This window comes from Calypte anna, chromosome 12, assembly GCF_003957555.1.
Source record: "Calypte anna isolate BGI_N300 chromosome 12, bCalAnn1_v1.p, whole genome shotgun sequence".
Classification (NCBI taxonomy): Eukaryota; Metazoa; Chordata; class Aves; order Apodiformes; family Trochilidae; genus Calypte; species Calypte anna.
The window spans coordinates 20799035-20813501 of NC_044258.1; the positions used below are offsets into that span (position 1 = coordinate 20799035).

Consider the following 14467-nt stretch of genomic DNA (forward strand, 5'->3'; position numbering starts at 1 on the left):
TTTCACAGTGAAAGCTCTGCGAGCTCTCTGGAGCCTACAGTCTTTATGCCTTTAGAGAGGTATTGAGGATCAGGGTACAGTTACTCATAAACATGAGCAGGTTCCAGTTATGATGCTCCTACAACATACACATCATCTTTGTGCCAAGCTAGCTTACAGAAAAATACACTTCTTCCCTTAAATTTACAGTAGTTAAAACTACGCTTTGAATACTGTATTAAAAAGGGGTAGTTTATTCTACAACAAAACATCTTGGGTTTCTACTCTTAAAAAAAAGAAAAATTAAAAAAAAAAAATCCACAACTTTAAAAGCAATCACTCCCAGTACAACACAACTGCACAAAGGAAATCATGACGGGTACAGCTCCTAGGACATTAACTCTAAGCATTTGTTCTGGTGCTCAAAAAGGCACTTAAAGATAAGAAAACAATTGTATTAAAACCCACAACAAACCAAACCAAAGCAAAATGAAAGGCAATAACTTAATAGAAAGACACCGGAACGTGTACCGTATCTTCAAACGTAAGAAGGGAGGGGGAAAAATGGTTTTGCTATCAAGTAATCTTTGAAAGTACATTAAAAAAAACCAGACTGGCAAAGTGAATGTTCTCCAGGAACTAAATGGAAAAAAAAATAATAATTACTGGCAATGACTACACAGCTCTCGTGCCAAATGGGTTCCTTCCCTCCCCCTAAAAGCACATTTGCTGGTTCATTACTGGCCCAGCCTGACAGACTGAACATCTGCTGCCCATAATGACAGAGGCAGTGACCTCGGGGTGAGCCTGTGCAGGGAAAGGGGGGAAAATGATGAAGAAAAATAAACATCAATAGGAACCAATTGTGGCAATTACAAATGTCAACAATGTTAATAGACAAGTACATAAACACCATTTCCCCTCACAGCATTATAGGGAGGAACAAGGACAGAACCACTACACATACTACTTCTCCCCCACTGCACACGGAAAGGTTAGCTTGGCAGCTTGCTTTTTTTTTTTTTTTCCCCATTTCTTTTTATTATTAATTATTAATATTATTATTGGGTTTTATTTTTACATCGAGCTACCTACTAAGTGCAAAGATTTGGTGAGTGGCATTGGCTTTCATCTAATCTTAGCCTATTTTTTTTGTACAGTTTACATGTTAACAGTTACTGTCCAGCATGGAAGCGAGTACATCACTATATACAGAGGGGGGGAGGCAGGAGAGGGTGGGGGGCACATGCTGCTGCACGGGGTGTGGGGGTGGTCCCACAGGGTCCCTACCCCGTGCAAAGAGCCACACGAGGCCAGGCAGGGGCAGCCACCACGCACGGGCACGGTGCTGCTCCTCCAGCCACCAGTGAGCTGGAGAGAAGAGGATGATGAAGGGGGAACCAAACCAAACCAAACCAATGGTCCTGGGCAAGGGCAGGTGGCTGGTGGGTGAGGCAGGAGGGCTGGCAGCTGCTCTGCCCAGGGACAGGCAGCACAGCAGGAACCAGAGTGGAGAACACTGAGGAGCCATCAGTGCAGTTTGTGTGCAGCCCAGACACTGACCAGGGGCCCTTTCCCACCCGGGCTGTGCGTGACCCTACGAAGTGACCTCATTAAACCAGGGGTCACTGCAGGGAAATCTGTACAAGACAAAAAAAAACCTGCAGGAGAAGCACAGAGCGTCTTGAATCCAGCACTTGCAGAAGGGATGTGATTATCAAAGTACCATGCAATCCCCAGCTCGCTCTGCATATTTTTTTCTCTGGGTTAAATGTTCAGAGGAAAAAGAAAATGTAGATCCTTTTGCATAAACTCAGACTGTTGTATTCTATAGTACAGTACAGAAAGTGCAAAATATCACCACATCAGATCGGTTCCACATCTGATATGGCCAAATATGGCTCATGCTTTTCATGCAAGAAGATACAATCTGAATCAAGACCCTCATGTACTGCTGTGCAACTTCAAATGAAGGAACAATGCTGTACCAAAGCCTCCTCGCCCAGTTAGTCCCATCTGTCAAGATCCCATCAGGGCTTCTTCTAGGAAAAAAAAAAAAGAAGTGTGTGTGTGGAAAGGGAAATTAAACATCTCAGAAGTGAGTTAAGTTACTCTATGCTCTACCACAGGTTTGTCACTAGTCCTTGTTCATTCTGAAATCTTCCAGAAAACCGGAGTTCTGTGTCCCTGTAGGCAGGCAGGGCTGTGCCCTGGGGTAGCTGCAGTGTCCTTGTCCTGTGTGAAGCCAAGGGAGCACATCTCTGTCCCTGCTCCTGCCCCAGTGTCACCGTGCACACGAAGGTGTCTTGGAATTCAGCTTGAACAGACATTCCAGGGGCCTGACACACAACAGCATTTATCAACTTCCTGCTCTTCTCCACAGGCTAGCAATGAACAAACCCCATTACATCTTCCCCCACCACCACTTTTTTTTTTTTTTTATGCCAAGAGGTGCAGAAAATAAATTCCATGATTGGCCTTGTATTGCTCAACACAGCTGCTACGTACCTCCACGCACACACACGCACACAAATAGCTTGGAAAAAAACCCAAAATCAACCATCATCTCTAGAGAGGACATTTCAGAGACAGTTTCTGAGGTAAATCTACTTTTTTTTTTTTTCTTTTTTTTTTTTCTTTTTTTTTTAAAAAAGTCACTGAATTCTGTACATACTTTAATATATACTTCTACATATAGTGTGTGTTCTCCAGTGCCAACACGTAGACCTGCTGCCATCTCCTCCTGCCGTGGGACCACAAGCTTGGGCAGTGTTCCTGCGTGGGTGGGGGGTGTGTGCACACGCCTGCAGAGACACTACAGCCCCTGTGTACAACACCCAGACACCAGGCCAAGGATACAGCCCCTGTGTACAACACCCAGACACCAGACCAAGGATACAGCCCCTGTGTACAGCACCCAGACACCGGGCCAAGGCCACGCACTCTCCCCCCGTTAGGAGAGGTCCTTCTGCAGTGGGGTTTTGAATCCCTGCTCGGCCGCGCTGCCGGCCCCACTCCCACCGTCCAAGGTGCCGGCTCCTCCACACCTCCACGGCCTACATGGTGCCCGATTTGTCTGCGGAGCTGCTGGGGAAGAGCTTCTCGGTGGGGGTGACAGCGGGGCTGCCCACCCCCGAGCTGCTGCTGCTGCTGGAGCGGTGCTGCACCACGGGGCGCACGGGGCGCATCGGCGGCGGCCGCAGCTGAGCCCCGGCCAGGCGGGCAGACAGGGCTGGCTTGAAGGTGGTCATCATCTCCGTGGTGGAGCTGCTGCTGCGTCGCATGGCGGCGTCGGGGTCCCGGATCAGGATGGTGTGGAGGGGGCTGGCGGGCTCTGAGTTGGCGGCGCCCATCGGGGGGTTCTTCATGGGCTCCAGCGTGTCCAGGACCACGTCGGGCGCCTGCTTGGCCGTGTTCTGCCTCTCCAGCTCCCGCAGCTCGTTCAGTGCCGTGCTCATGGTCTTCTCAATGTCCTACAAATGTCACCACCAAAGGGCTGTCAGCACCCTGCCACAGCATCACCCACTCACCTGCACCCCATTCTATGGAGAGGACCCTGTCCCTGGCATCTGTGTCTCTGGGGAGGGGTCTCTGACCCGAGGCAGAGCCTCCATGCAAAACAGGAGCTGTAGAGAAAACAAGCCCAAGCTGTGGCTGCACAAAGGCATCCTGTGTCTCACATCAACAGCAGTCTGCTCAACAGCTTCAGAGGGAACAAGCCCTGAGCATCACGAGTGATGGGGTGGACACCAGACTGTCCACATCTACAATGAGACAGGACACCTCCACACTCCCCTGCAGCACTGAGGCTGTTTCTTCCCAAATAAAGGAGGCCCTGCAGCCTCCAGCAGATGCACAGGATTTCTGCTCTCTCCTGTGCCTGCAGGGCAATGACACACATAGGGTGGAAAACCACCAGGATGTAGGTGCAGTGAGCAGCACAATGGCAGCTCTCGTTAACCCTCCTTGCTGTTCATGTGTAGAGGAGCCCTTAATTTTACAATGCATACAAAATGCTCAGTGAGCCCCAGACAACCTTGGGAGGATCAGCTCCAATTAATTCTACTGATCTGTTCAGATAATCACTGAAAATATTATTCTCCCAGAGCTAAACCTCAGGACTACCAAGTCCAGCAGTCCTACAGACTTCCAGGTAAATATTTCCGTCAGCTGAGCAAGAATCTTTTTCAAGGTTTAGAAAACCAACCCAGGACCCACGGTAACTGTGCATCTCCTGCTCAGCACTCCCTCAACCTTCTGGAGGCTCCAGACCACAACTTTGTCACTGCTCACACCAAACACAAGCTCTTGATGGACAGAGAAGCCAGGCAGCGTGCTGAAGAGCAAGAGAACAAAGAGCGTGGCTGGTGGAAAAGCAAACAGGGCAGTAAGAGTTCTTCCTTTCTGCAGCCATCGCTAATTCCCCCACTGACAGCAGCTGATTCCAGGTGTTCCAGCCTGCCAGGCCCTGGGGCACAGGGAATGCTGCTGGACGGGCACCCCCGGGCAGCCCCACAGCCTGAGGGTGGCACAGAGCAAACCACTGAAATGCAGCCCAGCCCAGCCCAACCCCGGGGCCCTTGGGACACAGACACGGCCCCCGAGGGGCTGTAGAATTCTGCAGTCTGCTCTGTGAAGAAACCATTCCCCAAGGGGTTAATGGGACCAGGGTAACCTGACCCATACCTGGCTGGGGGCTCCTGCCCACCGTGGGGAGAGGAGACCCACAGGCTGTGCTGGAGACAACAGAACCGAACCAGCACCATGGGGTTGGTGATGCTGCATAGCTGGGGGTGTCACACGAACATTCTGAGGCCCTGGCTACAAACAGCCACTAACAAACCTGAAGCCCTTTCCTCCAAACACTGCTCATCAGTCACATTCCGATTTGGAAAATCCCGTTTTCTCCTCCTAATCTCCTTATGGAGTGTCAGATGGAGATAATCTGCTTCCCTCCCTGCGGGGGGTACGACCTGCCAGCACATTCAGTGGAGGATTGAACATTTCTGTCTAGGGTGTCACAGAAACAAGGTTTGTGGAAGGAGGCAGTGTCCTTCATTAGACAGCTGATGGGGCTGGAAAAGCAGGGAAGCTGCTGGCTGCCGAGTGTTTGTCTTTGGACAGTCACAGCTCCAGCAGCTCCCACGTGTGTGGGACAGAAGGGGCTCTGTGCTGCTGCCTTCCAGCCTCTGGGTCCCTGGGCACCAGAGCCCTTCACAACCCTCTTACCTCAGCAAGTGCCTCTGCTTCTAGAGATTTGTGATCTCCAAGACTACTGTGCCTGGTGGATCCGCAGGCGGGTCTCAGGGGGTGCCCCTCAGACAGGGCCTTCCTGTCTGGGAAGTTGATGCTGCCCGCGCTGCCGAACGTCGCCATCCTGCGCTTTTCAGGACTCTCAATCCTGCCCCTGTTTAGAGGGATTTTGTGGGGGCTGCTGGGGCAGGCGGCTGCTCGGGGAGGAGTGTCTATGCCAGGCCCCATCCCTCGGGGCGGGCTGTGGGTGTCCCCCCCGCTGCGGCGGCGAGGGATGGCGGCACCATCAGACCTCAATCTCACTCTGCAAAGAATCCAGCACAAGACCCCATCACTGTCCAGCAGATCCACAGCCTCTGCTTCCATGCTGCAAGGCAATGGCTCAGCTCTCAGAGCTCAGATCAAACCAAACCCGAGCCTTTCAGCTCCAGAAGACTAAGGCAAAGAGGGAAGACAGACATTTTAGGCAGTGCCAAGAAAGGGACAGCATTGCACCTCCTTTAGTTGTTAAGCTCTACGTTAGCAATGCAGACAGAAGCCCCTCCACACTCACACCACCCGCAGTGCTCCCTGGAGCCTTCCCCTCTCTCCTGCCCGCTGCTCACACTGACTCCCCACACGTGTCAGCGACCACCAACACCTCCATAGGAAAGTTGAGAGTTTCCCTACCGGCCCAGCACTCCCCCAAAGCCATAGTCCACAATGTGATCTGTTGGAGACTGGATGTCGTTCTTGGAGGAGGCTTTATCATCCAGCAGTGGCCCGCTGCTTGCCTCGCTGTCTGCCTTCTGACTCAGGCTGTCAGAGAACGCATCATCCCTGGGGAAAGGAGACCTCCATCAGGGCCCAGCCACGGTGTGGGGCTGAACACTACCCCTCCGGCAGCTCCAGGCTTTCTTAAAGGGCTGGAGCCAGGTCACAACTCCAGACAGCACCCAGAGCATGGATAAAGTGAACAGCACATCTCTGTGGACTACCCTGGGGTCTGCCCAGAGGCCAGGTGGGCACTGAGCAATGGCAGGTCAAGGGGGCATGGCCAGTGTTAGGCCTGGGTCACACAGCTTTGAGGAGGCAGTGACAGACAGGGTTCAGGCACACTGAATACAGCATTTACTGCTTGAACGAGAAACAATCCAAGCCAATACATGAAGAGAGCAGAGGTGAACAAGTCCAGATTACCCAAAGTCATTAAATCTGGGAAAATGTGATGACCTGCTTCAGGTGGCCAACAGGGACCTCACGTGGGTATCAGATTTTACCATCCTGGCCAACACACACCACTATACTCACATGTCTTGCACCACAATGTACTGGTGGGGTATGAGGCCATCCACACCATTATGTCTCCCTTCCCACCAGTCTTCTGATGCCCGATGGTACAGGAGGAGTGAAGCCCCTTTCTTAAAGGAGAGCTCTCGGGGAGACCTTCCAATGTAGTCAAACTTTGCTATGGCTTCAATCTGCTCCACTTCTGCAAAGGAGAGAAGCACACAGAGAGAAAAGTTTAGTTCAACAATCACAAGGGCACAATAAATCCAAACAAGAGGCATCTATGCCACCCTATCTTTCCCAGAGCACTCACACCAAGTACAAAAGATCTCATTTTTAGACTGATCAATTCCTTCTGTTCTTCCAGCCTTCCTGGGAATCTCACAAACTACCAGCAATTACAAAAAGCTACAAACCAGATTGGGAATGGCTGAAATTTCCCTCTGTGCATATGGCATCATCACCCACACTCCTGTTTTCTGCCTATAATGTGATTTCTTTGGTTACAGGACCTCATTATCCTCCAGACTGGGATCCTGTCAGGCTGTGTCAGACACTACAATTGAAGCCCCACTCACCTTCTCTTTCTTTCCTTATCCTGGAGACATTTGGGCCTGAATTACTGATGAGTAATGAATCCCCCTTTGGGGATCCCCACCAAAATGATGACACCAGCTCTGGCCAGGCAGCTGCTCTGTGTCACAGCCCACGCCTGCAGACCTGCCCAGCACCCGACCTCACCACTTCTACATTTCTAACTCAGGCACTACCAAACACCAGGGATTCACAAATGGGAGCTCAGGGCCTGAAATTCAAGAGGGCTGAGGCAGGACTTCACTGTGGGAGGTTGTGTGCCCACCAGGAACCTTGGAATCATAGAATCATAGAACAATTCCAGCTGGAAGGGACCTCTGAAGGTCATCTAACCTTTGAGGCCTTGGCCAAGGGCACCACAGTGGGAGCTACTGGTGCACCCAAAGAGGAACTCATCCCAGCTCATCCCAATGCTCATGACCATTGCAGCACCACCAGTGGGGGGTTTCTTGCAGGAAATGAAGCAGAGGAGGCAACCAGGAGGACCCTCACAGCTCCTCACAGCTGAGTTCCTCATCAGGGAGGATGCATGGGGCGAGGTGATGAAGGAATATGTAAATTCACAAAATAAAGCTGCTCCCCTTCTCCACACTTGCACCAGAGTTAACCACCCAGAAACTTCAATCAGAGCTATTAATGGGACTGTCCAAGCATAAAATTGGCTAAATGGCAGCTTGCTCTCCCTCATCATCCTGCCTGCTCCTGTTTGCAGCTGAGAGCAGAGTCTGAGCTGCCTGACCCAGCTGCACCCTGCCTGCCAGCCAGGCCAGCCCTCCAGCAGCAGAGAGGGGAGCACACATCCCCTCCTCTTCTCATCAGCCACTTCACACATCGTGTCCTCATGTAACCACAAAGAAGGAAAGGGGAAAAAAGCCAGATGTGGGATTAATGGAATCGAATGGAATAGCACCAAAAAAATCAACCCCTTGCACCCTGCCACAGAGTCAGAGCACTGTGCAGGTCCCTCAGCAGCCTATGATGGAAACCTATAAGCAACACTTATGAATATACATAATATGGATTGCCAGACACCAGCCCAGCCCCTAACCTGCCCAGGAGGGAAGCCCATGCTGCCCCCCTGCAGGCACAGCTTTTCTGCCAGCCCCAGCCTCAGCCTGTGCTCACCATCATCACTGGTGTGTGGCTCCGTGCCGTTGTCATGCTCAGCCTCATCGATGGTGCCCGGCTCGCTGTGAGGGCTGTCACTGAAACAAAATGCACCAGGCCTTCAAAGGAAGAATGAGATTCTGCTCCTGAGGCACTTAGCAAAAGTAAGCTGTTGAGGGAAATCCTGGCCTCAGTGACACTTGGAAGAGTTATGGGTTTGGTTTTCACAGGACTGAGATGGCCATTTTAAATCATGGCAGATTCCTGAACTTGCTGTGAGAACAGCAGCAGACATTCACACCACAACCTTTGGGCCCAGAACACCAGGTTCTGTTGCTCATGCACCTTCCTCGTATTTTTATCAGTGAGGATGGTGGCAGGTGATGAGTGTCAGGGCAGATTACATCTCAGAAATGTACAAAACCTGCATACAAATTAGTGCAAGTCTGTTACAAACACCAGTTTGTTACAACTCAGATCTGAATGCGAGCTTAGAATTCCAGCATGCTCCAGACAAGCATGCAACATCACTTATACTTCCAACCTGGGGGTTTGCTTATGGAATTTTCCTTTTCTGGGTATACCAAGGTGGGTGAACTGTGCACCAGAAAGACACGATGCAAGGCAGCCAGGTAACTGGCTTCAAGTCCTGCACACAGTGAAGTCCTGCCCCTCCTCCTTACCAGTACTCCTCTCCTCCAGTCATGCACTTCTCATAGACAGGTCCTTCCAGCTCTCTGTGGCTGGGGAAGATGCCCTCATGGTTAATGATGATGGTTTTGATGACCTCATTGACATGGGCTTGGCAGGACACTGGATCCTGCCCGTCTGGAATGTGCATCAGCGTGGGCCCGAAGCAGATGGCCAGGTTGTAGGGATCCATCATGTTCTCATCGCTGTACTGCGACAGGCTGCAAGCACACGTGTCACGAAGGTGAGGTGCTGGATCTCCTCACACACACTCAGAAAAATCTCCCACCAACAAACCCCCACAGCCCAGGAAAGCGTCACCCAGCTGCACATCCCCTGAAGACACAGCCACAGCTGGGCAAGGCTGAGGAAGGAGCAAAATACAGCACTCCATGGCAAAACCAGAAAGGACTCATGCAACAAAGCCCTGAAAAAGAGGAGGGCAAGGAGAAACTCAGCAAAAGAGGGGAAAAGGTGACTCACTGGTTAAGGAAAGCAAACAGGTATCTCATGACAACGATGACAGCCCGGGGCAGAGTGACAATGATTTGCTGGATCTGATGCACTCTCTCAGCAGGGCTCTCAACTTCTGGAACACAGGGATAGAAAGCACATCTTTAAACCTCCCCAGGAGCAGGCAACGTGGCACCAGAGGGACCTGCTCCAGAGCCACTGCACAAGGGAAGCAACAGCCTGTTCCTGGCCCACTGGGTGGGCACTAAAATGCAAGCAGAGAACTGGGGTCTTCCATGGCTGAATTCACATAGATATTTAGATTCAGTATAAACAGCAAATAAAGACACTTCCATGGTTTTATTTTGTATACATTATTTAGTTCACTCCTCTACAAATGCTCTTCCTCTTAGAGCACTGGAAAAGCACTGCTTGGCTTTCTATTGCAGATTTTCAGATGAGATTTCTATTCATGTTGCTCTTGTGGGTTAACCAGAGGATCCTTCTGAGCCTTCTGGTCCAGTTCCCCACTGGTCTTAAAAGGAATTTAATCTGAACAGGTTCTGAGCCTCACTTCTCTCCATAGCAGTGCATGAAGCCCACAGCTGCTATCAAAAACCAGCTTCCTTCTGCAGGAAGGAAGGTGCCTTTGAGCTGAGGTGCTTCCAGAGCCAGGCAGCAGACAGGTTCCAAAGGCTTCCTGAGAGCAGTCAGCCTCAGATGCACGGAATCAACCACGTCAGTGGAGTGATGCTTACTTTGCTATGCTGGCTCAAACTCTGACATTTCCTAATCATAATAAAATTCACTGACAACATAGAGCTGGGCTGACATTTGTTAAACAATTCTGAGCACAATTTGGCTGCAGTCCAAAGATTGAAATCTTAATAATATTTCATTTGGGAATTTTTTCCTTTTTGAGGAATGTTTTTTATCTCCTGTTACTGCTGACTGGACTCTGCAAATAAGAACTACAATAACAGATATCTGTTCTGAAACCCAGGGGAACAAATTGTCTTGAAGCACTTAGAAACATTTCAGCTGGCTGCAGTTCGGAGGAAATAATGGAGTAATCATCAATCACTTGACTATACAGGCACACCCCTGGGTGAACCTTTGCAAACAAAGTGCCTTTTCTGTCCATCTAATTCTCACATGCCTTTGAGAAACGTGTCCAGGTAAGCTCCCAGTCCCCTGAAGGCAAAAGGGAATGCCAGTCTCTCCTCTGCCCTAGCAAGCCATGGCAAGGGGGGAAACCATGCAGCTCTGCACCTTCCAGGGCCACTCAGGGCCCACAGAGATGTGCAGCAGCACTTGGGGTAAAACACTGGCTCAGAGCACCTTACCAGAGCTAAGAGAAATGAAGGTGGCTTGATGATCTGCTGTGGTGGAGAACCCAAACAGCTCAGCTGCATTTAACCTTTCCAGTGTAATTACAAAATGAGACAGAACATCCTACAGCAAGGGTGACATTTTACTGAGCAGTGGTTCTCAAAGGAAGAAATTTCTTCAATCTGTTCAGGTCAGGACACCCATTACTCAGCCTATATGTATGTGGCAGAAAATCAGATGCACTTAAGGTCAAATTTTTTAATGAGAACCAGGCACTTTAACTCATTTTAAATCTATCTTTAATCAAAAGGTAGGAATAGCAGCAGGAAAGAAAGAAAAGGAAAAGGAAGATTCTTGCTGAAACAAGAAAAAATAGAGAAGAAAATCTATCCAGAAAATTAAGAGAGTTTGTTTGCAATGAAAAGCTCCCAAAAGCTTAATAAATTGCATAAATTTGCGTTAATTAGGAATGGATCCAATGCACAAACCTATCTGCAAGCACAGAGACAGATCACCAAGCAGGTTTCCTGGCACTGGGGGGGACTCATCAGCCTCACAGCTCCCTGCTCTGCAGCCCTGGGCAGGGCTCAAACTCCCTGGGCACAAAACTGGTGCAGGAACAGTTCCCTGTGCCTGCTGGGTTACAGGTGTGCTGGGCTGTGTTACACATCTAAACTGAAAGGCAATAGAGGAAACCCTAAAGCTACTATATAAAACTGTTTTTGAAAAACAATAGGAAATTCTCCTCATTCTGGAACAAGCCCATCCCTGCATCATTCCCCTCTAGACACCATCTGTCTCTCTTGACATCACTACATCTCCAGCAGTTTTCCACATTAACATTAAGGAGCCCTGAGCAGTGAAAGCCAAGTGAGGGACACTTCAGCTCACGGTCAGCAGCCAGACCCCATGTACTGAGTCACTCCAACAACCCCAACACCTCTCCTGTGACAAAGTCATCCTGCAGCCAAAGAGCACAACACGCTTCTCCATCATCTTCCAAACATCAAATTCATTCTGCCTTCTTTCTTTCTTTCCTCCAGGGGAGTCATTTCCATGACTTGCCAATAAATAAATGTCATCGCTACAAGGTACTGAGAGAAATAAGCCCCAGCTGGGATATCAGTTTCTTCAGTTGCAGAGGAACAAGTGGAGCAGGGAGGAGAATTTGGGACAGAACAAGAAGAAACCAGCAACCTAACATCAATCCCAGACCCTTCATTATTAAAAACCCTCAGCTTCTCCCTCTGGCTCACATCCCAAAGTAACTTTTATTGCTCTCACATGTACTTACTTATAGTAGATATCAAATCTTGAAACCTTTCCTTAGGAAAGAGGGGGTTTTCCAGTCCTCGGAAATACAGCTTCAAGACTCCAGCTACTGAATTAATGTCACGTTCATTTTGATCATCAGCAAGGGGATCTTCACCTGCCCAGAGAAGAGTTTTTATTTCCAGAACTACTATCAAGTTGGACTAACACAAGTTTTTTCAAAAAAATCAGTGGGAACCCAAAACTACCCACAGGTCAGAAATGCCCCTGTGTGTGGAAGACAATGCTGAGCATTTGACAGCAAGAGGGGTGTTTAATTGGGTAGTTACACAGCACCATGCTGAGATAAACTATTTTTTGGCTCTTGCCTGGAGCTTCCATGCTCCTAAGTAATGACTATGGAAAAATGAAGCTGTGACTGTGCACCCAGCACACTGCGGAGCCTCCCACCAAGCATCTCTGCTGGGACAGTGCCCCAGCTGCACCCCTGCCAACCCACCTCTCTCAAAGGAATTCTTGATGTCGTTGACTTCCACCTGGGAGCCAGGAACTCTGAAAATGCCCTGCTGCTGAAGGCCTGGAAAGGAACCATGGCTTAGAAAAGGTCTGTGTAGCTGTTATGCAATGCTTTTTGGTAAAGAACAGCAGAAACTGGGAGTCCGTGCACTTGTAGAGAAAGGCTCTGAGAGCAGGAAGGGACAGCCTGTTATGATTAATTCCTGCTCCTCTTCTCCAACCAAGGCTCCCCCCAGGTCAAAGCACTGAAAGGGCTCCTGTTGGCCCAGGGCCTGAGCGAGCAATTTAACCTGAATAAGTGCTTACAGGACTTAAATATTTGTCAGTCATCCAATGCCACGTCACAGTCATTGCCATTGTAACTATAACTGAACCATCTCACCAGGGCTGCAGGCATCCCTGCTGCATTGCACTGCTAACTACAAGCATTTAATTCTCTGCAGCAAGTTCCTCCTGGTATTACTGAATCAACTTACCATACAAATTGATGTAACGAATGCAGCTTTCTACTACCAGTGGAATAGCCTGTCCTGAATCCTTCATGAAAGAGTAAAAAAAAAATTACTTGTTTGTTGATAACAAAGCGTGGGAAATGCATTAAAGTTTGCAAAAACAGAGACGTGAAAATCAGTACCATTGAGTTTAGTAAGAGGACAGGCAAGAAAAGGAAGCATTACACACATCAAGCCATCAAAAAGTGCTGAATATACTATGTGCAGTCAACTATGCACAAAAAAAAAGCTTTCACTAACGTGTGTGAAAGACTGCTGCTCACTATCTGGTTGACACAGGACTGATGCAACAGGATCACAGCTATTCCGTTTCAAAGGTGTAATGCTGAGCCAAAGAAACGTGTGCTATACCTGTCTGATGAAATAAGCTTCCAGTAACAGAGCTTACAACAATATTTCCACCTAAAGAAAGAGCTATTGTCAGTAGATGCTAAAAAAAAAAAAAACAACAAACAAAAAAAACCCAAAAAACCAAACCACACCAAAACACCAGTGTGTGAAATGAGCTGCCTGTATCTGAGCCTGTGATGAGTTCTGGATTTTGTTTCAAAGCTGCTTCACTCCAGGCCCCTCGTGGAGGGTGCCCAAGGTGGGATGTGAGCTGTGTCTGACTGCCTAGCAGGGTGTTTATTTTCCTTAGGGTGTTCATTTTCCCTAGGGGCTGTGTCTGGTTGTTTTGTCCATCAGAACACAGTTGCATCTCTCTGGTTAATCTGCTCCGTCTCCTGGACGGGCCTCCAATAAATACCTGATTTCTCGTTCGCGCATTCCTCCTTCCTCTGAGAACACAAAAAAGAGCAGCAGAGCGGGGAAAAAGAAGAGATTAAGCAAGGATAAGTTCAGTTAGAGGTAAGCATCTCTTTTGGAGGCCATGAACGCTCAAATGCAATGGCAGCTTAGCGAGGTCCAACCCCACCTTGGGGCTCTCCACCCTCCCTCCCGGTCCCTGCCACGCTGCACCCCAGCATCAGCACTGCACAAACAGCCTCTCGGATTTCTCCCCTGCCTGACCCTGTGGCACCCACGGGAGCCCCAGGCCGAGGGCAGCCCCTGCCAGGCTCCAGGAGAGCCATCCCACGGCACTGTGGTCCCCAGCCTCGGGGACCCCTCTGTCAGCACAGCACTGTCCCCAAGGAGCCTCTGCTGGCACAGGACACCCTGCTCAGAGGGATTTCCACTGCTGCTAATTCCCCCTCCACAGAGCTGGACTTTAAGGAGCATTACTTTATTAAATATCAGTTTAAGCAAGGAATAATTATGAGTATTAAAGAGATTACCAGCTCTGTCAGCCGGGGCTGTACATGACTTGTGACAGTGCACTGTTTATGAACACTGCCCCTGGGCTTACAGATGCACTGGAAGAGCCTAAGAGAGTAAATGAGAACTGGGCAGTGGCCATTAGTTTACCTAATCCAACAGTTTGTCATGACACTTCCTACAGTATTTTCACTGAAGCTTTCCTCAGCACAGGACTGAACACACTGAGTAAC

The 14467-nt window shown here is 49.4% G+C and overlaps 1 protein-coding gene across 3 annotated transcripts in view; it reads right to left on the reverse strand.

The window, feature by feature from the left end:
* Window positions 1-210: 210 nt before the first annotated feature.
* Window positions 211-14467, reverse strand: part of SRGAP3 (SLIT-ROBO Rho GTPase activating protein 3) — an 84080-nt gene continuing 69823 nt past the window's right edge. Inside the window, exons 13-22 of one of the 3 annotated variants that reach the window (XM_030458564.1) lie at window positions 12942-13002; window positions 12449-12526; window positions 11972-12106; window positions 9376-9481; window positions 8886-9113; window positions 8221-8300; window positions 6523-6703; window positions 5902-6051; window positions 5209-5536; window positions 211-3452 (exon numbers count right to left, since the gene is read on the reverse strand). In XM_030458564.1, coding sequence (XP_030314424.1) covers window positions 3036-3452; window positions 5209-5536; window positions 5902-6051; window positions 6523-6703; window positions 8221-8300; window positions 8886-9113; window positions 9376-9481; window positions 11972-12106; window positions 12449-12526; window positions 12942-13002 — 1764 coding nt within the window. In that variant the 3' untranslated portion in view covers window positions 211-3035. The other 2 variants (XM_030458565.1, XM_030458566.1) reach the window with 2 other exon arrangements.